We start from the raw sequence: 20,362 nt of genomic DNA on the forward strand, positions 1-20,362 counted from the left end.
GGCTAGAAAAGAAAGGAAGGAATGATAACAAAATCTTGTGACTGACCAGAGTCCAAGACAGCTGGACTGTGATTGGCCATTAATTAAAAACAACCACATGAGACCAATCAAAGCTGCACCTGTTGCATTCCACAGCAGCAGACAGTTCTTGTTTACATTTTGTTTCTGAGGCCTCTCAGCTTTTCAGGAGAAAAGATCCTAACAAAAGGATTTTTCATAAAATATGTCTGTGACAGAAACCAGTTCTATTTCCTAGCACAGTTGTTCCTGAGGTAATGACACTGTAATCCTACATTAACCAAGCAGGTATCGCTAGCAACACATGAAACAGTCTATGATCTACTTCACTTTATTTCAATCAATTTACCTCAATCACTCCCCAAGAACAAAGCCAGCTCCTTGTTTTGTTGGCAAGTCCTCCCTTATTAGAACTGCAAGCGTTCAGTATCTTGACCCTGCACCTCAGAGAAAGTTTCTGGAAGGATCCAGAATCAACCATTTGGTCCTTCAGGAACCACAGTGGACAGATGACAAGGAACCATCCCACAGCTGAATAGAAATAGAGAATTTTTTTTCCTAAACTAAAATGTGGTATTTCCCCAGTCTGAGGCTTAATCTTGTGTCACCTAGAACTCTTCCATGGGTAGTCTGCTCTATGAAGGTGAAGCAGTTAAGGGCTTTAGAGTGTCCTGACACTCACTTCCAGTTTATTAGTGCAGGTTCCTCCTCAGGATAGAGCTGTGGATGCAAGGGCCCTTGGGAGAAGAAGCCTTTCCCTGAGATACCCTGAGTTTTCAGCCTGCTGAAGTAGGATCTGATCCTCCTTTTAGCAGAAATTTCCTTCTAGAGAAAGAAGGATGCAGCTTTCAGCTTGGAGGCATCTGTGACCAACTCCCAACCCAAAAGACTACCTCAACTGAGTATCAGCATCTTCCTGCCAGCACTCCTACACAAAGTGCTATGGCTCTGCAGGTTTTGGTGTGTACCACAGCATGGCTCCTGGGGTCCTGCATGGCTCATAGAGATTTTTGCTCTTCTCTACCTGTAAACTTCTACCAGAAGGGCTTTAATACAATGCTAGCACACACACTAAGATGCAGTAGTGCTGGCCTCTAGAATCCTGGCAGCAGGATTCTAGAGGCCAAAGCCTCACTGCGCAGGGCCATTGTGCCTCCAAGAGCTCTTGGTCCTGGTGGGGATACGTGGGAGGGATGCAGCCCAGCTGGCGGCTCCTTATTCTAAACCAAGCTGATTATATCAAAAGAAAGAAGGTGACCAAGTCTGATCCTTGAGGTTAATGCCATCACACTCCTGGGGGAAAAGGGAAAAGGGGATGTCTCAACCCTAGGAGATACTAAAGCACCCAATGCCTTTCTACAAGTGTAGTTCAAACAACCCCTGCAGCATCCAGTAGTAACCAGCTCAAAGCAATGAAGTTCTCAGGTGTCAGAGCTGACAAACTTCAGTAGTGGTGGACTCTACTTGTATGGCATCTTCCACAGGAGGATCTCAAAAGGCTTTGCAATCACCAAGGCACTATGCTCTGCACACCCTTAGGCAGCAGCTAACAAGAATTCCTGGTTTATGCAGACAGAGCAGACATCATGAAGCTGGTACCAGGGGATGGTCACTGCCCAGCACTGCTGGGCTCACCAGCAAAAGGCACTTGTGCAGTGAAGAGCCACGTGCCTTGGGGTCTCACAGTTCACCCTGGCACTGGTCCACAGCCACTGGGCCCTGTCACAGGAGGGCTGGGTAGAAACCCTCACCAGGGGCTTGCTGTCTGGCAACATGCCAGGGTTGTAGCGGGAGTGCCATGGGACGGAGATACCACATCACCACCCCCGAGGGGTTAATAACCACTGAGAAGTTGTCTGCTGTTCTTAAGGCCCCAACGATCTTCCCGACATACACGTCTTGTACCTGAAAGAGAGAGATGGAGCTACCAGCAATTCCAGACCTTTCATCTTGGGGTCCAGCTGTGGTCACGGACATGGAATACCAGGAAAGGGCACAGTAGTGGGCAACAGAAGAGTGACCCAGTGGGCAGCTGCCCCTTTATCCCAGAGGCAGGGAGTGAGAGTACTCCCTCTCACCCTCCCAGATCACATAGAGATCTGGGAAGAGGGGGATCCATGTGCCATGGGACTGCCCTGCTATGCAGTGTGTCAGTGGGGCTCACCTCATACACAGCATCCTCAGGGAAGTGGAGCTTGGCCAGGCTGGTGGTGTAGCGGAAGGGCATGTCTGTCCTCCGGCTGAAGAACACGAGGGCGCTGGCAGCCCGCGACAGTGGGCGCAGAAACACCTCGATCTGGGATTTCTCCTAGGGGTGGGGATAGGTGGGTGAGGCAGGAACAGTGTAACAGAATTCTGACTTTGCCCTGTGGGGCTGCTACACCAGCAGGCCCACAACTCCCACAGCTCTCTTGCTCCTGTTTCTCTGCATCGCTTCCCTCTCCCTCCTTACTCTGATGCTCTGTGCTACTCTTGTCTGCTCTCCCAAATGCATCTGCTTTCCCCCTAACCTTGACAATCCTGCGCCCCTGGATTCCCAGGGGGTCCTGGTTGATCTGGATCATCAGGCGGTTCTGCAGGATCTCCTTGGCACTGGGGGAGATGGTGCGGAGATCCGTGGACATGAGGAGGGGAGCTGCCATCACTGTCCACAAAGCCATTTGGGAGCGTGACTGCTCGAAGCTAAGGCCAAAGTTTCCAATGATGAGCTGGAGGGGAGACAACAAAAATATGGAAGTAGCAGAAAAAGGTTAGAAACTTGTCTGCTTGTCACCCGTGGTGATGCTGCTTCCTGCTGGGAGGGAATGCACAAGGGAAACCTCACACACTTTTGCTTCCCCTTAAGTAGTCCACCACTGCCATAGGAGATCTCATCCCTGCTAGCAACATACACTCATTAATACCCTTTGCTTCAGCACTATTTGCCCTAAGGCTGTGCAGGGAAGGACAAGAACACCTGAAGAACTTGAGAGGTAGATTAGAGTGGTGAAGGGTTCACTGCAACCACAGTGGCTTTTCCCACATCTTAGCCAAGGGCAACGCCAGCTTTGCCTCTGCAACAACAGCGCTCCTGCTCCTGGAGCTCTTCCTTTGCCCTGCCCCTAGAGGGGGATCCCTGGAGATGCTCATCCCCAGACAGGGTCAAAGCACCCATCACCCAGCCACACCATGTCCGGGTCGTTCCAGTGGCCAGGGCCAGCTGCCGGCTGCAGCACGTCCTGGTTTGTGAAGAACCAGTCCACGATGGAAAGGACACTCTCCCAGGAGTCCTGGATGTCGTCATAGTTACGCCACAGGTTGCAGATCTCTGCCAGGATGCTGTAGTTCACCTGACAAGGAGAACAGTGTCAGGCAGGAGACAAAAAAGAGCTATTCTGCTAGGTGGGGGAGGCAGGGGCAGCACTTTTGAACTATTGAGAGCTGCACTGTCCAGCAAGTGTGTGAAGACAGAGGAATCTGGAGAAGGGCAAGGAGGGAAGGGTAAGGAGGTAAGACTGAGCCATATCCCACTATGTCTGGGCACACCCCAGTGCTAGAGGATGTCTAACCACAGAGGCCATGGGGAAATCTGATAACTTATCAGGTACAAGAATGAGAGCAGCTCAGAACTGACTCAAAAAGTGAAAAGAGGAAATATGTGAGAGCAACCAATTCTCGAGAAACATATACTAGGAAGATTATCCTATTTCAAGCACTGAAACCAGACAAGACTGTTTCACAAGAAGACTGTCAGGACCAACCCCACACCATCTGATTAGGGTGGAGAGGATATGCTCCAGAGCCTTCTTCCCACAAACTCCCATCACCTAGCCGTATTGGGACCCCCAAGTGTCCCCAGGTGCCTGGCAGGAAGGCCACATTCCCTCTGGGATCTGCAGCACCATCCAAGGGTGGAAAATTAAGTGAGGTGTAACATCCTGCTCCTGGTGCTCCAGCAAGAGCTCCCCCAGGGCACAGGGAACATGGGAACTTGCCAACAGATGGGAAAACCCTTACCTTGGGGGGAAGACCCCCCTGATATGCTGGCCAGCTGCAGGAGTAGACAATGGGGCGGCCTGTGGCGTTCAAGGCCCTCGCCATTTCTGGGTATCCTTAGGGAGAGAAGATGACAACCAGTGAAGGGGGTGGCTGGCAGCAGCCCAGGTCCCAGCAGCAGCCTTTGTCCCAGCCCACCCAGCATGGGGAATACCAGGCTAGCCTGGCTTCCTTCTTTACACCAGCTCCAGGGCACACAAACTCCCGCCTCTGTTCCCAACAGTTGCAATAGGAGGCACAAGGGAAGAACTGGCTGGCCCAGTGTTGCTGCAGAGGGCCAGCTGCCCCACCCCAAGCAGCATGGAAAGGAATGCCAGAGGCTGGTGAACTTTTACCCTTTGCCTGCTCCTCTGCGGACGAGTAGCACCCATCCAGCTTCAGCATGTCCACACCCCACGCTGCAAAGGTCTGGGCATCCTGCTTCACGTTTTCCAACGTGGTGCCTGGGTAGCCCCCACAGGTGAAGATGCCCAGGTCACCATAAATGCCCAGCTTCAGGCCCCTGGCATGGACCTGTGAGGAGAACAGAGCTGCAAGGAGCAAATGAAGGGATCCAAGGTGTCTCCCAGGCACCAGAGTCCTCCTTTCCTTCCCAGCTCTCCCACCATACCGGCATGGGGACAGAGATCCCCAGTAGCCCCCAGCACGCACTCACATAGTCAGCCAGAGCCTTAATTCCGCTGGGAAATCTCTTGGGGTCGGGAACCAGCTGTCCGGCCGCATCCCGCTGCTTGGCAGACCAGCAGTCATCAATGTTGATGTACTCATAGCCCAGCTCCCTCCAGCCATCCTCTGCCAGCCGGTCTGCCATCTCGAAGAAGAGCTGCTCGCTGTGGATTGAGGAGGCACGGCAGGCTGAGACACTCCGACCCTCGTGCCTCAGCAGGTGAGGTAGGCAGAGGGATTTGGGGTTAACTGGGGGCTCTGGAGGGCTGGTCCGGGCCATAGGAGAGTCTCCAGCGCTCCCATTTAAACCCTATCCGTGTTTATTGACCTCACCGAGGGGGAAGTGTTTCCTGGCTGCCGATAAGCCTGGCCACATCCTTCAGCCCTGGGGGCTCCCCGGCCCAGCACCGGGGCATCTGAGCCTCTCACGCACCATCCACCGCGGGGTCCCAGGGACGCAGACGGTGCCAGAGCCATCCCGGGCCTGAAGTTCGACCTGACCGAGCCCCATCCACTGACCTGATGCAGTTGTGGGGATCCGCCTGGCAGTCCACGTTGCAGCGGAACCTCTCCCAGGACATCCAGCCCATGGGGGGAGTGCGCGCCAGCCCGTTCTCCAGGGCCACGGAGGGCAGCGGCAGCGCCAGAGCCAGCGCCAGGGCCAGCCCGCTCAGTACCACCGCCTCCATCGCTGCTGCTACCGCCGCGGCACAGAGCGGTTCTCCCGGCCCGGCCCCTCTCACATGATGCCGTCCGCATCAGCTGACGGACCGCCCACGCCTCCTTCCCGCCCGCCCGCCCGCAGCCGCCGCGCCCCGCCCCGCCGGTACTGCAGCCGCAGCCGTGCCGCCCCATTAACATCGCTCCCCCAGCTGCACCCTGTCCGTGCTGCACCCCACTACGGTAGCTGGTGCCCATCAGCACTGCGCCCAGCCCGTACTGCACCCCACTGCAGCTGCACCCCGTTGCTGGCAACTATCACCGCTGCCCCCGTGCCTGCTGCACCCCACAGTGACTCGGAGCGGGGGTTTAGGTCCCCCCCAGGTTGTGACCCCGCAGAGGTGTCGGGCTGAGCGAAGGGGTGCGGGGGGACGCGGCTCCGATCTGGCTGCGGTGTCCCGGCCCCCCCGCTCCCCCCTGGCCGCCGGCGGGGCGGTGCTGCCGGCGCGGCGGGACGGCCCCGGCGGCCGCAGGAGCCTTCCCCGCCCGGCCGCGGCAGGGCCGGGCTGGTCCGCACCGCCGAGCAGCAGCGGCCGGAGGTGAGGCGGGCCGGGCAGGGGCCGGGGTCCCGCCGTCGCAGGGGAGGCGCTGGGCCAGGGCCAGGTGGCGCCGGGGCCGGGCCGGGGCAGGGCGGCGGTGGGGCGGGAGCGGCGGCGGGGCCGCGGGGATCGCAGCCACACGACGAAGTCACCCACGGAGGGGCACAGGCACTCACAAAGATACGCAGCCCCATGCGCCCGCACACAAAGACAGAGCCCAGCACGGCACACGTGGGACCCCCGCAGCCCCCCCGCATCAGGCCCGGCCTGCGCTGCCCCGGCTGTCCGCAGCCTGAGTGTGCCAGGCTGGAAGCTGCTCAGGGCAGAGTGCCTCCAGGGAACAGCCTTTCCTTGTGTCTGGTCGGGGTCTTGGGCATTTTTCAGCGGGGGTCCGTGCCCCCATGTCCTCAGCCGTGCCCCACAAGCCCTGATGGGAGAGAGGGGCTCCGGGAGGGATTCTGGATGTTGCTCAGCAGTGGGGAGCTCCTAACGCCCAGATCTGTCCTGGGAGTGGTGGCTGTGGTTTGTTTTCTACTTATTTCTATGTGTGGAGTTTTAGCGGTTGGAAATCCTTTTGCAATTGAGCAATCCACAAAGGTTTGTGCTGCTCTGCCCCTCAAGGCTCTGTCCTCCTTGACTTGCTGAGTCGCCTACCAAAGAGCCTCCACAAATGGGGCAGTGACAGCTTCTGCAAAACATTTCGTTTTTTCTTTTAATAAACCCAAAACAAACCCAGGAGCTAGAAAACAAACCCACAGGAGCACTGGCCTGAGCTGGGATAGGGCTCACCCTTTGAAGCAAGTGCATGTTCTCCCAGTTTTGCTATCCCAGTTCCCAGTGCGGCTTGCCTGCACTGAGGACTCTGGATTTCTGAGGTGGGAGTGACACAGCTTGTAGCTCTGTCAGTCCCAAACTGTTCTGGTTCATAACTCCTTTTTCTTGATCTTTTTCCTCCATCAAAGATGGTGCTCATCACGCCAAAGCCTCAGACACCCTTGGCTAGGGAGCAGCCTGGCCAACGAAGACAGCGAGGGTTTGCAGTCTGACCTGCACAGCTGGTACGGCATCTTGCACCCCACTGCTGGTGAACCTGCTGGAGCTGGGAGTTCTTCCAGGAGGGCCGTGTGGGTGGGTGGTCCTGCATGGAGACAGGGAGTAGGGAAAGGGGATAGAAGTGTAAGTTCCAGAGCCCTTGGGTCTGAAACACTCTCCTTATCCTGCCTTCTAATAGAAAGCAAAATGAGTGCCTCGCAGGCAGAGAGGCAAATTTCTTTGATGTGCCCCATTAAAAATCAGCAAAGTAGGTCACTTATGGAGTAAGAAATTAAACAGCGGCGTTGGCATTCACAGGGAAGGCAGGTGTCTGGCTGGTGAGGCTCTGGTAGTGACCCCCTCTTTGCAGCAGTGAGGAACCAGCCCGCCCTTTGTAGGGGTACCTGCTGGGTTAGATGTTGTCCTGTATCAGTGGGCGCTGCTTTTCCCTGGGAGCAGGATCAGGCCTCTTCTACTGAGGCCTGTGACATGCTCCTCACACCAAGACAACCTCTTCCCCCTCTCTCCTCTGCTGCTAGGTGGGGCGATGAAGCTGAATGAGCGGAGCGTGGCCCACTACGCCACCTGCGACTCGCCTGCTGACCACACCGGCTTTCTGCGCAAGCGGGTGGAGCGGCACCACCACCATGGCACCTCCTACCAGCGCCGCTGGTTCGTCCTCAAGGGCAACCTCCTCTTCTACTTCGAGGAGCGGGAGAGCCGGGAGCCCATGGGGCTGGTGGTCCTGGAGGGCTGCACCGTGGAGCTGTGCGAGGCCGCTGAGGAGTTTGCCTTTGCCATCCGCTTTGATGACGCTGGTGCCAGGGCCTATGTGCTGGTGGCTGACGGGCAGGCTGCCATGGAGGCCTGGGTGAAGGCGCTCTCACGGGCCAGCTTCGACTACATGCGGCTGGTGGTGAGGGAGCTGGAGAAGCAGCTGGAGGAGGCCTGCAAGAGCTTGGCTGCTTGCCGTAAGTCTCCACGGAGATCCTCCTCCTCTGGCAGGAAGAGGCATCTCTCCAACCCTGCCTTGCAGCCTCTCCAGGAGAAGCCCACCACCCTGGAGAATGGCTACTCCACATGGAGTAGTGGTGGTTGTGTTGCCGGTGGAGCCACCTGCCCTGACCACGATGGAGGGCAAACGAAGCCCCCGCCCCTGCCTCCACGCCGGCGCTCGGCCGCCAGCAGTGCCACAGGATCCCCAGCACCTGGCCTCTCACCAGCCATGCTGGAGAGCCCAGTACCACCAGAAACCATCTGCTTCTCCAAGCTGCACAACTGGTACGGGCAGGAGATCGCAGTGCTGAGACGGGAGTGGCAGGAGAGGCAGAAGAGGGGACACCCGTGACTGGGGGCACAGGACACAAGTCACTGGCCAGCTGATGCCTGGCAGCCTGTCCTGCTTGCAGGAAGAGTGAAGTGAGGGACACTGCTTGCCCCCTGCCCTCCTGAGTGGCTGAGTATGATGTGTGTATGCTTCACTTGGGAGGGACTCAAATCTCTAAACCTCACATTTAATTTCCATGAGGCTTTATACAGCTGGAGAGTGTGCAACGCCAGGGGAGCCACCTTTACTTAAACTCTCTCTGCTGGAAATAGGAGCTGCCCAAATCAGCAATGAACCTCAGCCAACAGGCTTGGCCACTTGCTGTCCTGACACGGTGTTTCACCCCTACCTCTCCTTCACCACTTTTGTTTTTTTGTTTCTCAGTGTGGAAGTTTGCTTTTGGTCAGTGCTTATTACTGTCTGTGTTCTTCTGCCAAAGTCCTTCTGCCTTTGTTCTTTTGTTGCAGATAAGGCTGGGCTCTTGTGAAGTGCCTCTGACAGGCCACTGCCCCCGGCGCGTGCCTCCAGCCTTGTGCCTCTCTCACTACAGGACATGTGAGCCTCTGCAGCTGTTGCTGGCCCAGCAGCTGGGGCTTTTGCATAGTTTTTTTAATTTCATCTGCACTAACCCTTCTTTCAGCTAAATCCTTCAGGATGTGGATATCATGGTCTTGCAACAGTCTCTTTATGTGCTCATACTCAGCAGCAAGCCTGAAATGGAGACACAGAACTTGGCCTGAAGCCTCAGAAGGACACCAGGAGCACCCCAGGGCTGATCTGGACTCTGTCAAGCGGTAACCAAGCCTGCTAATATCTCTAGCACAAGGTTTCCCTTTTCCTGTACAGGGATGCTAAAGCCTCTTTGCCTGGGCAGGAGTAAACTTCTCAGCCTTTGTTTAGACCACAGCCCCTGCAAAGTGCCATAAAGGGCTCAATCAGCTCATGGGCTGCTTGCCCAAGAGGGTGTCCAGAGCCACACTCCTGCAGGGCCTCTCTCAGTGCTGTGGCTCTGCCCAGCTCCTGGCAGTGCTGCACAGTTGGAGGAGAGGCTTTGAAGGGTGGGGAGGGAGAGAGGCCTGGTCTCAGCAGGAGAAGTGAAGGTGTGGGAGTGAGTTATGGGTGTTGGCAGTGTCCAGGCTTGCCTCTCCAGTGTCAGAGCCATGTCGTTGCCTTCTACCAAGCCTGCACCCGGCCTGCCGGCGCTTCCCTCTGATTTCACGTCAGCATTGCTTGGCTGATCTCTGCAGCACATCCTGTCCTCCCAGCGGGCTGGGAGGGCTGCAGGGAGGGCATGCCTGTCACCTCACTGTGGAAACAGACTTGTCCATCAGTAGGTCACAAACCTTGGCCACAAGGCACACGGTACAAGTAGGTGGGTGCCAAGTCCAGGGACTAGAACACCCTTGGGATGGGGTTTAAAAATCTCCCTTATCTAGTTGCATGCTTCCCATCTGAAAATGTTAAACCTGTTTTTATTGTCCTTTTTTATTAAAGAGCTTTGCTAGGAGAGCAAAAGCCCATTTCAGATCATGACTGGCTGGAACCTTTCTGGACTTAGACCCACACAGCTTCCCACTTTGCAATAGCTTGTAGAGATAGCCAATGCAGAAATCAAATTAATTCTGTTAACTCTTGGTGCCTTTTAAAATATGTCTCTGGTAGTTCTGGATGATGAGCTTCGAGCCTCCTGCCTAATTATAGCTCGATGGTATATTAGACCTTAGATCTTACAAATGACTTTGGGCAGTGAGAATGTAACCTTCACTTGTGAGTAACAGAATCCAGTCCTCTCCAGATCGTGGTTGTATTACTTCACAGCAAGGCTCTTCAAGTTTGGGAGGATTATTTTTGTTCGGCTTTCATGAAAACAGTTCAGAAAAATTGGGAGCAGGTGGCCATGGGGCCAGGCCCTGGCTTCCTCAGCAGCTTAGCTGGTTGGACGTAGGGGCCATTTCTGTCTCCCTATCCTGCTGCTTGAGAAGTTGGGTGCTGCAGCATTCCTGGCTGCAAATGTGTCCCTTTTCCCATGCCAGGACAGCAGCATCAGGGGATTGCACTACCTGGTGCCTCCTTGCTCTGAGCATGGGTATTTTGGGACCAAGGTCAAATTTGTCAAGCATTTTCCTGTGGTTATGTTTTTTTAATGTAATACAGAGAGAATATTCCTGATGTCTCAGATTAACATAAGGCAGATTGACAGTAAAGACTCAACTTCCAAAACAAATCAAAATGTAGTGGCAGTTCCTACATGAGACCCAAGAATTGGGAGTGACTTGAAAGGGAAGATAAATTAACAAAGCCAGTTCTGTCAGAACTGAAACTGAGACAGTATTCTTCATTTAAGGGCAGTTTCACTTTTAAGAAGCTTAGTGTGTTTTAATAAGCTGGGATTGTGCTCGTAACACTACTAAAGAGCTTATATTTAATGCTTTAATCTGTCCCATTCAAACGGCACAATTTCCACGCTACCTACCTTTGCGTTAGCCCACATCCCAGCTAAATCCCAAATCCTGCAAATGAGGCACTGCGCTCTGCTTCCCGCCTGATCACGTTTGGAATCATTCTGTGTTTTATTCTGCAGTGCTGACAAGAAAATGGCTGAATCCCGATCCACATTTATGTTCAGCCCAGCCATCCATGCCTGGGTCTTTGGAAGGGCTTGATCAGGGTTTCCTCACCCTCCCACTGTTGTAGCAGCCATGTTGGAGCCTTACCCAAATTTGTATAGGAGTACAGGATTTTTAATGACCACTGCCACTTGCTTCATTAGGCAGGAAGCCCCTGAGTGCTGCCCTGCCTCCTCAGAGATGGGGCTATAGAGCCAGCCCAGCTGAGCTGCTTGTGCTGGCAGTGCCTTTGAACCAGCCCCCAGGCAGGAGGTCAGGATTTCAGCTTCCTGGGGTTGAACATTCAGCTGGCTAATGGAGCAGCCTGTCTGTCTTCCTGCAGGCAGAGGTTGTTACAGGAAAGGCAGAGTTTTCACTGCACATTGTCCCTGGCAGCAAAGTAAGGCTGATTGCCACCCAGGGTTTTTCTCCAGTCGTTCACGTTTGGACTGTTTCACCTCCTGTCTCCACTTTCCCTTTTTATTTTTAAAAATAGAGAATGTCCATCTAAAGAGGTTCCTAGGCAAAGGGGGAGCTGAACACTGAAGTTAATGGGTACTTTTCTTGAAGTACTGAACTAAGATCCTTTTCTAAGGGTTTTCTTTCGAGTACAAGTGATGAGAGCAAGGTGCTAAATTTTAAAAGAAATTGAAAGAGGAAGGGCAATTCTGACATGGCCTTTGTGAGCTGTGCCAGGAAGGGCTCCCAGTCCTGCTAAAATAGTTGATTAAATCCTTACACCGAGGCTGGCTGGCATTTCAGATTTCAGCCCGTGATACATAATTTCTGCACATCTTTTTCTTTTTTTTTTTTTTTTCTTGGAAAACTGTGCTGTTTTCCACTGAGTCCAGGTGAAGAGTAACCTGAAGGTTTGACCCGTGGCCGGTCTTAGCCATGGGGTGGACAATCATGACCAAGATAAGGCGTTTTGTGTTACAGTAGCTATTGCACTAACAGTGCCTGGGGGAGCTACCCCTCAATGTTACCTCTCTCGGCTGCCTTTGCAGAGAAGCTGAAAAAAAGCCCCACTGAAAGGCACGGGGGCATCTTTCACCAGCAGCACCAAACTCGTGTTCTCTCTGCACAATTACCTAGAAAACACTACGAGCGAATCCTGCCTTTCCAAGTGCTTCTGTTTTAGGTAGGGCGTGTTCCCTGTTTTAGGAGATGGTTTTGCATGCGCCTCTGTTTTACACGCGGAACTTGTATTATACATTGCATTACATTGTTTAGAGTTTATTTTACACACGGAACTTGTATTACGCATCCCATTACATTGTTTAGAGTTTGTATTTTATGCCGCGAGCCGAATAAACCGGTTTGATTTGTAGTCCGTGCGCTGTTAATGGAGCCGTGAAGCCCCTGGGCGTGTCAGCAGGGCCTGGCCATTCCCCCGGCCCGGTTTCCCCTTACCGGGAGGCGGCGGGGGACGGCCCCAGCCCTCCCTCCATCCCCCAGGGCACCGAGAAACAGCCCCAGCTCTCGGGGCGCGGCCTCGCACCGCGCATGCGCAGTGCCGGCAGCACCGCCTCCCCACAAGCCTCGCGAGATCCCAGGTGGCGCCTGGGCTGGGCCGCGGCTCGGGGCAGGCGGGACGATGGCAGCGGCAGCCGGGCGGCTCCTGGCGGCCACCGTGGCTCGCTCGGGGCATGCGGGCTGGGCCGGGCCGGGCCGGGCCCCGGCCGTGCCGCTGGTGCCCTCCCGGGGCGCCACCGTCACCCGCAGCGGCGCCATTTTGCCCAAGCCGGTTAAGGTGAGTGAGGGGCGAGCGGGCGGAGGCGGCAGCGACGGGCGGCAGCAGTGGCCAATCGGTGCTGGCGCAGCTGCTGTGGGCGGGGTCGTGGAAGTGAGTGACAGTGCGTGGGACCAATGAGCGGGGGGCTGCGGGCGGGGATGCGGAAGTGTTGGGCAGCGAGACGGAGACGGGAGCGGCCCCCGAGCCTGCGGGGCTCCCCGGGCCCGTGTCCCCCGCGTCCCCCCTAGCCAGGCAGCGCTGCAAGGGGGAGATCAATACCCGCCTACGCGCCGCCCTTTGTCACCGGCGACCGCCTCCCCCTCCCTAAGCCACGGGTGTTCCCTGCCCGCTCGCTGGTGCGGGAGTGTTTGTAACACTGTAATAAATAGGATCATAAAGCGCGGTGCGGTGACCGGGGCTTGGCACTGGGGACGCAAATCGTTCTGCGGGCCGCTTCCCGGGCCCACCGCGCGCCTGGGGAGCCGGCAGTGCGCCGGTTCAGCCAAAGTGCCACTTGCTTGGATGTAAAGATCCACTTTTTACAATCGACTCCTTGCAGACGCCCTTCGGCCTCCTCAGAGTGTTCAGCGTCGTGATCCCTTTCCTGTATGTTGGCACTCAGATCAGTAAGAACTTTGCAGCCTTACTTGAAGAACATGATATCTTTGTCCCAGAGGATGACGATGATGATGATTAAAGGGTATGTCATTAACTACACCAGCAATCTAATTATTTGTGCTTCCCGTTTGGCTTGGGGCAGGGAGGAGAATCTCAGACAAGGAAATACAGCCAGCAACAGCTTAAAAGATATACTTGCAGTTAAACATGGATATGCCTTTGGCTATGAACTTTTTTGTTTCGTACCAGAGTAGGCCAGACTGGTATCTGTACAATCTCCATGCCAGGCATTTCCTAAAGACTGGAAAAAGGGATGGTGTTTTAGATCTTGCCAGCTGAATCAGAAATAAAATGTAGTCAGTGAGGGTCTCTACTGTAGACAACAGAGAGACTTCAGTGTTCCTACATTACACACCCAAAGGACAGCAGAGCTGCTGAGAAGTCTGAAGCACACCTGCTATGAGGAGTGGCTGAGGGAGCTGGGCCTGTGTTAGCCTGGTGAAAAGAAGGCTCAGGGGAGAGCTTATCACTCTCTACAACTACCTGAAAGGAGGCTGCAGCCAGGTAGGGTTCAGTCTCTTTTCCCAAATAACAAGCAACAGGACAAGAGGAAATAGCTTCAGGTTGTGCTAGGAGAGGTTTAGATTGGATATTAGGAAACATTTCTTCAGGGAAAGGGTTGTCCAGCATTGGAGCAGGCTGCCCAGGGAAGTGGTGGAGTCACATGCCCTGGAGGTACTTAGAGGAGGTGTAGATGAGACACTTACGGACATGGTTTAGCAGTGGACTTGGCAGTACTGGGTTAACAACTGAGACTCAATGAACTTGAAGGTCTTTTCCAACCCAAACGATTCCATGATTTTGTTCTACTTGTTTACCTGTTTAAAAGTCTTCTCCTAACTCACAGAATGACTCTTTTAAAACAGAATCATGCACTGTCCAAAATTCTGGTATAGGTGAACAATTTAAGAGCATTCCAGAACCCATCAGAACAAACTGTCTGCTGGGTGTTACAACACTGATCTCTGGAGTAGCTGGACCATTCAGACTCATTGCAGAAAGGAAGAATGGAAATAATTCACCTTTATCTGCACTGTGCTACACTTTCTCCCATTTTCTATTATTCTGTTTAGCTTGCTCTTGTGTAAAGATTTGAGTTTGGGTGTATTTGATTCTTTATAGAACAAAGAAACTGTTTTAAGATAAGTTGTTGAAAATAATGTAGATTTATAGTCAGTTTGGTGGATGTATTCTAGTTGATAAAGGGGTTTTCCAGCATGCATTGTGCAGCTAAAAGCTAAGACTTAAAAGATTGCAAAGACTGCACTGGCCTGTTGTTAACTCCTTTTATGTAAACCCCATCTTGTGTAGTTTTGGGAGGAGAATGCAGACTGCAGCTCAGTAGTGTATCTGTAACAGCTTGTTTTTTTTCTATTTGCAGCACTGGAACAGAAGAACAGAAAGGAGAAAGCCATTGACAAAACAATGGTTCCAACATCTGTCACCTGTGTTTTGCCCTTCCCAAAGGGGACAGGGGGCTTTGTATCCCCTTTTGCCAGTGAGTGTCCTGCACATCTCTGTATGCTGGAAATCTGTAGATCAGGGTTGAAGGAAGTGCTTGATAGGCCCTGCATCCTTGCACACACATGCTCACCTCATCAAAGACTGCTTGGGATGCCTTTAATTAGCAACATGGGAAACACTTAATTAAAGACCCAGAGATTGACATGTGCAACTTTGGTCCTGTGTTTTTATACATTATTTGCCTATGTCCTAGCATTCTGTCTTAACCTTTCTATCTCTGGATGTCTGTTCCAGTAGGGAGGCTCTCCTCATGCTTATTTTCTCTTTTGAGTCCTTTCAGTAACTCAGTATTTGTCCACAGGACATGTGGAATCCTAGGGGAAGCAGCAGCCCCACAACACAGCCCTGTTAGAGAATGGAGTGCACATTGACAATGGCACTGTTCCACAACCTAGCAGCTATACCTGATGGGGACTGTGTCATGAACTTCACCTCACTGAAGATGAAAGACAGTATTATCATCACAGAGTGAAAACTCTTGAGTGGCTTTGGTAAAAGGTTGAGATCACAAGTTGCAAATGAATTTGTTCATGTGTTTTATAGCATTTCATCTCTGAATGCTGGCTCCAGGTATCTAATATTTCCTAGGTAGTTCAGTACTTCCTTCTGAAAGAGCCCTAAGGTATTTGTTTTCTTCACTGTATGAACTTCAACTCCTCTTTTCATAAAAGTGTTTGCTATTGCACTTAAATCCTTGCATCGTAGACTTAAAAGGTCTTCTTTGCTATTATGGCACAGGAAGAGTATCTTTAGTCACAGCAGACCAGCTGTTCTCTCAAAATGAAACCTTGAGAGATTGGTCAATTATTTATTTTTCTTAAGCCAGCATTGCCCCAGTGTCTCATGGTTTCTGGTCATTAGGTCTGGCCTCTTGACTGCGCACTTCTTCCTTCCTTATTGGTGTTGCTGTTGAATTGGGAGCAGTGTATAGTTCCAACACCACATTTGTTCCCTTATTCTTTGGCACAGCTTTTAATGTTTGCTCAGTAACTCTCCAGCATGGCTACTGAGAGAAGAGGGAGCCTGTAATCTGAGTAACCCCAAGAGCTGCAGCTAAAGGCAGCTGTCAGGTTCTTGAGTCACTTGGTATCTGAGTTGGCCCCTCCTTACCCAAAGCCACCTGAGAAGCAGTTGTTCCAGTTTATCTGCTCTTGGGAGACAAACATGTACCTACTTCTGTTTTAGATGCTGCCAAAATCCTTTTTACTGCTTTGTCCCTCCTGGGCCCCTCCTGGCTTTGTCAACCCTGTCCTTAAAAACATGCCAACCCTGGAGCCCCAAGGTAGCTATGTACGCATCCCTGAGGAGTGCTGTGTTACAGTCCTCATGGGGAAGAAAGCCCCAGGACTTAAAGGATTAAAAAGATGTTTATTTAGGCTGGAAAAATGAATTTTGAGTGTACTCAAACATCCAGTGCTGGGCACATCTGGAAGAGCACCCAGTTACTTGCTGAAAACCTGTTCTCTGCTGAGAGAATAAATTCTCCTTATCCCTCTTAAAAGGGAACTAGTAATTCCTGATTCAGTGGATGAGGTGATGGTGGGACACCATCTTCTGCTAGGCTTCAGAAGCTCTTCCAGAGCCTTCCTATTCTAGAAAACAGTACAAATCCCCTTTTTCCAGGTAATTTCATTTTACAGCAGAGAAATGGATCCTGCTGATGTTTTATTGCACAAGGATTTATCTGCTTACTGGATTTGATATTTTCTCTGTGAGAAACGAAGGAGAGTAATGTCCAATAAAAAACAAAGTCATAGGATGAAATTGCAAGACACTGCATGAATACACATGTCCCTCAAGCACAAGAACATTTCTGCCCTTTTCCTCACAGAGCTAAAATCTACAGATGGGACTGAGGCTAAGCACAAAGACCAGCAGCCAGGCTGTGTTGTGGTTATTCAGCAGACACCCCAGGGCAAGCGATGGGATGAATGCCATCCACACTAGGAAATGACAGCTCTTCAAACAGATCATAATCACTTGCATATGCTCTGGATTCACCTAGTCATTAGGCTCCTAAGATGCTAGAGAATCTCTTGGTATGGATTTTTTTTTCTATTGTATAGAACTTTATTTGTAATATAAGGCAGGAAGACACAGAGTCAGTTCCTCAGGGATTGTGGCCCGCATAGAATTTGGACAAAAAGTCTTTAGGTTGCGGGGTTTCCGTCTCGTGGAAGTACCTCATGACGTGAGTCCTCTGCTTCCAGACATGAATGGTTTCTTGAAGCTCCATTTTCCCCTGTACACACACAAAAGAATTTTAGACTAGTTGGCAGTTAGAGCCCAAGTCTAACCACGCAATACTGTGAAAGTTATTTGTGTGAACTTAAAAACACCTACAAAAATAATAGCTGCATCAACAGTTCTGTACTCCTACAGCCTGCATGCATCACCTGCACTGTGACACAAATATACTGTTCCTGCCTTGGGACTTACATGGACTTCTCTGCAGCACAGCTTCCCAGCCCTGTGAAAGAGGCAAGAGACTCTGTCCCCTTCTTAAAACCTGCTTTGTTTCTCTCCTGACCCGCACTTCCCATAAAATTCTACACAACATTGCTAACTTTTGAGCACCTATACTGAATTTGGGTGAACAGCAACACTTCAGCTGTAAAATTAAATTACCTGCTGCCAAGTGCTTTGCACCAGTATCACTCCACTGAGACATGCAACTTCTTCACCATTTCGTTCTTCTCTACTGGTTTTATTGGATGGTGGCACAGAGCAAAATTAGCCTGCCTGGAATTGTCACCTAGCATACTATCTAAGATTTTGTTTCCAGATTTTTTCATAATGTAAAGACAGAGTAATTGTCTTGAAAGGCAAGAAACAAAACAGGTGAGCATGGCAGTCATTGTTTGGAAGCTTTCTAATGCATTAGAACTGCAGAAGTGAGTTACTGTTGCTCAGACACATTCTGAAGCCTGAGGTGCTGATTATTGCTTTGAAGCAGATAGGTCTCTCAGGCCTGTAACACCACCAGGTGTGTTACAGAGCTGGAGTGTTCTGCCACCCAAAACCAGCTTCCCACCAAGTACTGACATTGTAATATATGTTTCAGAATCAGTGAAGAAAACGATTTTCCAATCCAATGAAGTACTGTAGAGGGCAGAAAGTTCATTTTTAATAGTAAACTAGTGAGCAGCACCTATTTTCCCTTTGATTGTTGTTGCTAAAAAAAGGGCGAGCAAGCAAACAACAAAAAAAAAGGAACAAACTTAGTATTTCAATTGTCGCTTTGCTTGACATACACTTGCTGAATTCTAAAGCCACCTGATCCCTTATCAACAGGTTTGCTGACACAGATATTACCAATCCAACTGCAAGAGACAACCACTCCATAGACAGGCTGGTACAAACTTGTTCTTCTCCTCCATCACATTCACCACCATCAGCCACATTCTCTGCAGGGTCAACAAATCAGAAGTAACTGTGTGTACCTTAATAACCAGCATGTCTATCACGCGTGGATCCGTAACGTGGGCGTTCTTCATGAACATCTCCCGCACCTTGTTCCGCCCCTGTTTCACCGTGATGTCCAGCTGGTACAGGTGTACTAAGGGAAACACAACACCTACTGTGGTCATCCACATTGCTCTGCACTTGTTCCACCGGCAACGCGCAACTCAACCCTAAAAATCGCTACACTGTCACTCGTCCGGCATCACCAATGTCACTAAGGCCGTTCTGACCTTGAGCTCGCGCGGCAGGCCCCGCATCCCTCACCCACCCGTGTTGGGCACCTCGCGGTACCAGGCCCGGTACAGCTCCCTGACGCGCCGCTTCGCCTCGCCCAGGTCCCGGCTGAAGATCGGCTTCACGGCGGCCGACACCGCTCCCTTGCCCGCCACCGCCATCTTGATGCCACTGCCACCTTCCCCGCTGCCCGCGGGAACGCACAGGGCAGGGCAATTTCTCCTATTGGCCGGCTGAGCTGCCACTCTAGCCTTCCGGGCCGGCAACCTCCTATTCGATTGGTCGAAAGAAACGCCAATCACCCAATCACTGTGCTGCAAGGGGCGGAGCAGCTGCTGGGCGGGCCCACACCGGGTCCCGCCTCCCGAGGCCGTGGGTCCGCCCCGCCCCTCAGAGCCCGCTCCTCCCTCAGGGCAGGGCTGGGGCTGTGCTTCGGAGCGAAACGTTTGCTCCCTTTGCCCCGCAACGCCGCGATCGGCTTGCTGGTCAGGCAAGTGGACTTTCTCTCAGTCACTCTTGCATGCTGGAAAAGACACTCCCTACTTTAGCTATACCCATGTTTTATCCAAATAAGGGAGTGCCGGGACCGCTCCAAAGTTAAGTTCCCTTTAAACACACCGGGCTATGTGCTGGCCCCTATAAATCCGAACACATCAATTCGGTGTTGCTGAACAGACCAGAGAAGTAACACTGAAATGATCGTGAAAGGCGCAGGTGCTGGGTGTGAGGAGAGAAATCTCAGGTGAGTATCTGAGGCAGGAGCACAGCAGGACTGAGGCAACCACAAAGAGGCGGGGCGAGAAAGATTTCACATCACTTTTATTCTTTCAAGTTATTTTCTCAATGAAAAGCATAAACGTGCAAATGTGCAGTTCCTGCTGAAGTTCAAATCTTAATTATGTTAGGAAGTATTTGCATAATTCTATAACTTTCATAGCTTCCAAAATTACTATTACACAAAATTACTACTGCACACGTGCACTCCATTTCAGATTTTTTTTTAAGTGGCGATTATACATAGAGACTACTTTGTGCTACTGTCTCTTTAGATATGGTAAAGGAACTACTGCTAATTTAAAAATCAACATATCTTTATATCTTGCAAACAATTCGTCAGGGATATTGCAGGAAGGAAAAGAGAGGCAGCTCTGAAATCTATGGCCATACAGTTTCAAATAGTCTTAACTCCATCCCAAGGTGAGTTCCAAACCAGCCCAAGAGCTGACTTTATGTAATGCCCAAAAAAAAGTTTTAATTGGAGGAGATAATAAATCTAAACACCAGGATTTCTCTTTAAATATATTCATCAACATTTCTGTATTTCACAAATGACCTTGTTCTGTGTCAAAAACACCATCTGGATTATTTATGTACTCCTTGGTATTTACTCCTACTGGAGACATAGTGTGACATAAGGGCTGTGTCAGGATTGAAACTTACTTTCTTTGAGGCTGGAAATGAAGACAGTGCAATATTTGTTCAACACACAGAAGTGTGTAATAAACAGGAAGGAATGAAGGGGACATGAATGCCCTGGATGGTAAGATTTTCCAGAAGCACTACTCTGAAACTACATTGTAATGTCACCTTGTTGAAGCTGAAGCTCTCTTGTCTGATTCAAGAAGCACAACTAGAATTAAGCTCAACAAGATACTGGCCTAGATCCTTACTTTACACAGCTGTGGCCTTCTGCACAGGCTTGAGATTGAACGTGGCATGGTTCTGCCTAGACCTGCAATGTTCCTGACAGAGTTTGGGCGGTGGTGGTCGGTCAGTGAAAGGG

The 20,362-nt window shown here is 51.6% G+C and overlaps 4 protein-coding genes across 4 annotated transcripts; 2 read left to right on the forward strand and 2 right to left on the reverse strand.

Annotated features, from left to right (window-relative positions):
• Positions 1–129: 129 nt before the first annotated feature.
• Positions 130–5,462, reverse strand: NAGA (alpha-N-acetylgalactosaminidase). The gene is made up of 8 exons (XM_030959775.1): positions 5,239–5,462; positions 4,709–4,883; positions 4,389–4,566; positions 4,015–4,109; positions 3,186–3,347; positions 2,529–2,726; positions 2,183–2,326; positions 130–1,923 (listed from the first exon to the last, which is right to left on the reverse strand). Exons 1-8 carry the CDS (start codon positions 5,406–5,408, stop codon positions 1,741–1,743), a joined length of 1,305 nt encoding a protein of 434 aa, XP_030815635.1. The 5' UTR covers positions 5,409–5,462; the 3' UTR covers positions 130–1,740.
• Positions 5,463–5,532: 70 nt separating this feature from the next.
• PHETA2 (PH domain containing endocytic trafficking adaptor 2) lies at positions 5,533–12,273 on the forward strand. Its single transcript, XM_030959776.1, has 3 exons — positions 5,533–5,978; positions 6,941–7,036; positions 7,550–12,273. Exon 3 carries the CDS (start codon positions 7,558–7,560, stop codon positions 8,356–8,358), a length of 801 nt encoding a protein of 266 aa, XP_030815636.1. The 5' UTR covers positions 5,533–5,978; positions 6,941–7,036; positions 7,550–7,557; the 3' UTR covers positions 8,359–12,273.
• Positions 12,274–12,468: 195 nt separating this feature from the next.
• On the forward strand, positions 12,469–15,031 carry SMDT1 (single-pass membrane protein with aspartate rich tail 1). The gene is made up of 3 exons (XM_030959777.1): positions 12,469–12,696; positions 13,238–13,378; positions 14,738–15,031. The coding sequence occupies exons 1-2, from the start codon at positions 12,541–12,543 to the stop codon at positions 13,373–13,375; spliced, it is 294 nt and encodes a 97-aa protein (XP_030815637.1). The 5' UTR covers positions 12,469–12,540; the 3' UTR covers positions 13,376–13,378; positions 14,738–15,031.
• Positions 15,032–16,228: 1,197 nt separating this feature from the next.
• Positions 16,229–18,795, reverse strand: NDUFA6 (NADH:ubiquinone oxidoreductase subunit A6). The gene is made up of 3 exons (XM_030959970.1): positions 18,614–18,795; positions 18,324–18,439; positions 16,229–17,122 (listed from the first exon to the last, which is right to left on the reverse strand). Exons 1-3 carry the CDS (start codon positions 18,738–18,740, stop codon positions 16,991–16,993), a joined length of 375 nt encoding a protein of 124 aa, XP_030815830.1. The 5' UTR covers positions 18,741–18,795; the 3' UTR covers positions 16,229–16,990.
• Between the last annotated feature and the right edge of the window lie 1,567 nt (positions 18,796–20,362).

Source organism: Camarhynchus parvulus, chromosome 1A (genome assembly GCF_901933205.1).
Source record: "Camarhynchus parvulus chromosome 1A, STF_HiC, whole genome shotgun sequence".
Taxonomy (NCBI): Eukaryota; Metazoa; Chordata; class Aves; order Passeriformes; family Thraupidae; genus Camarhynchus; species Camarhynchus parvulus.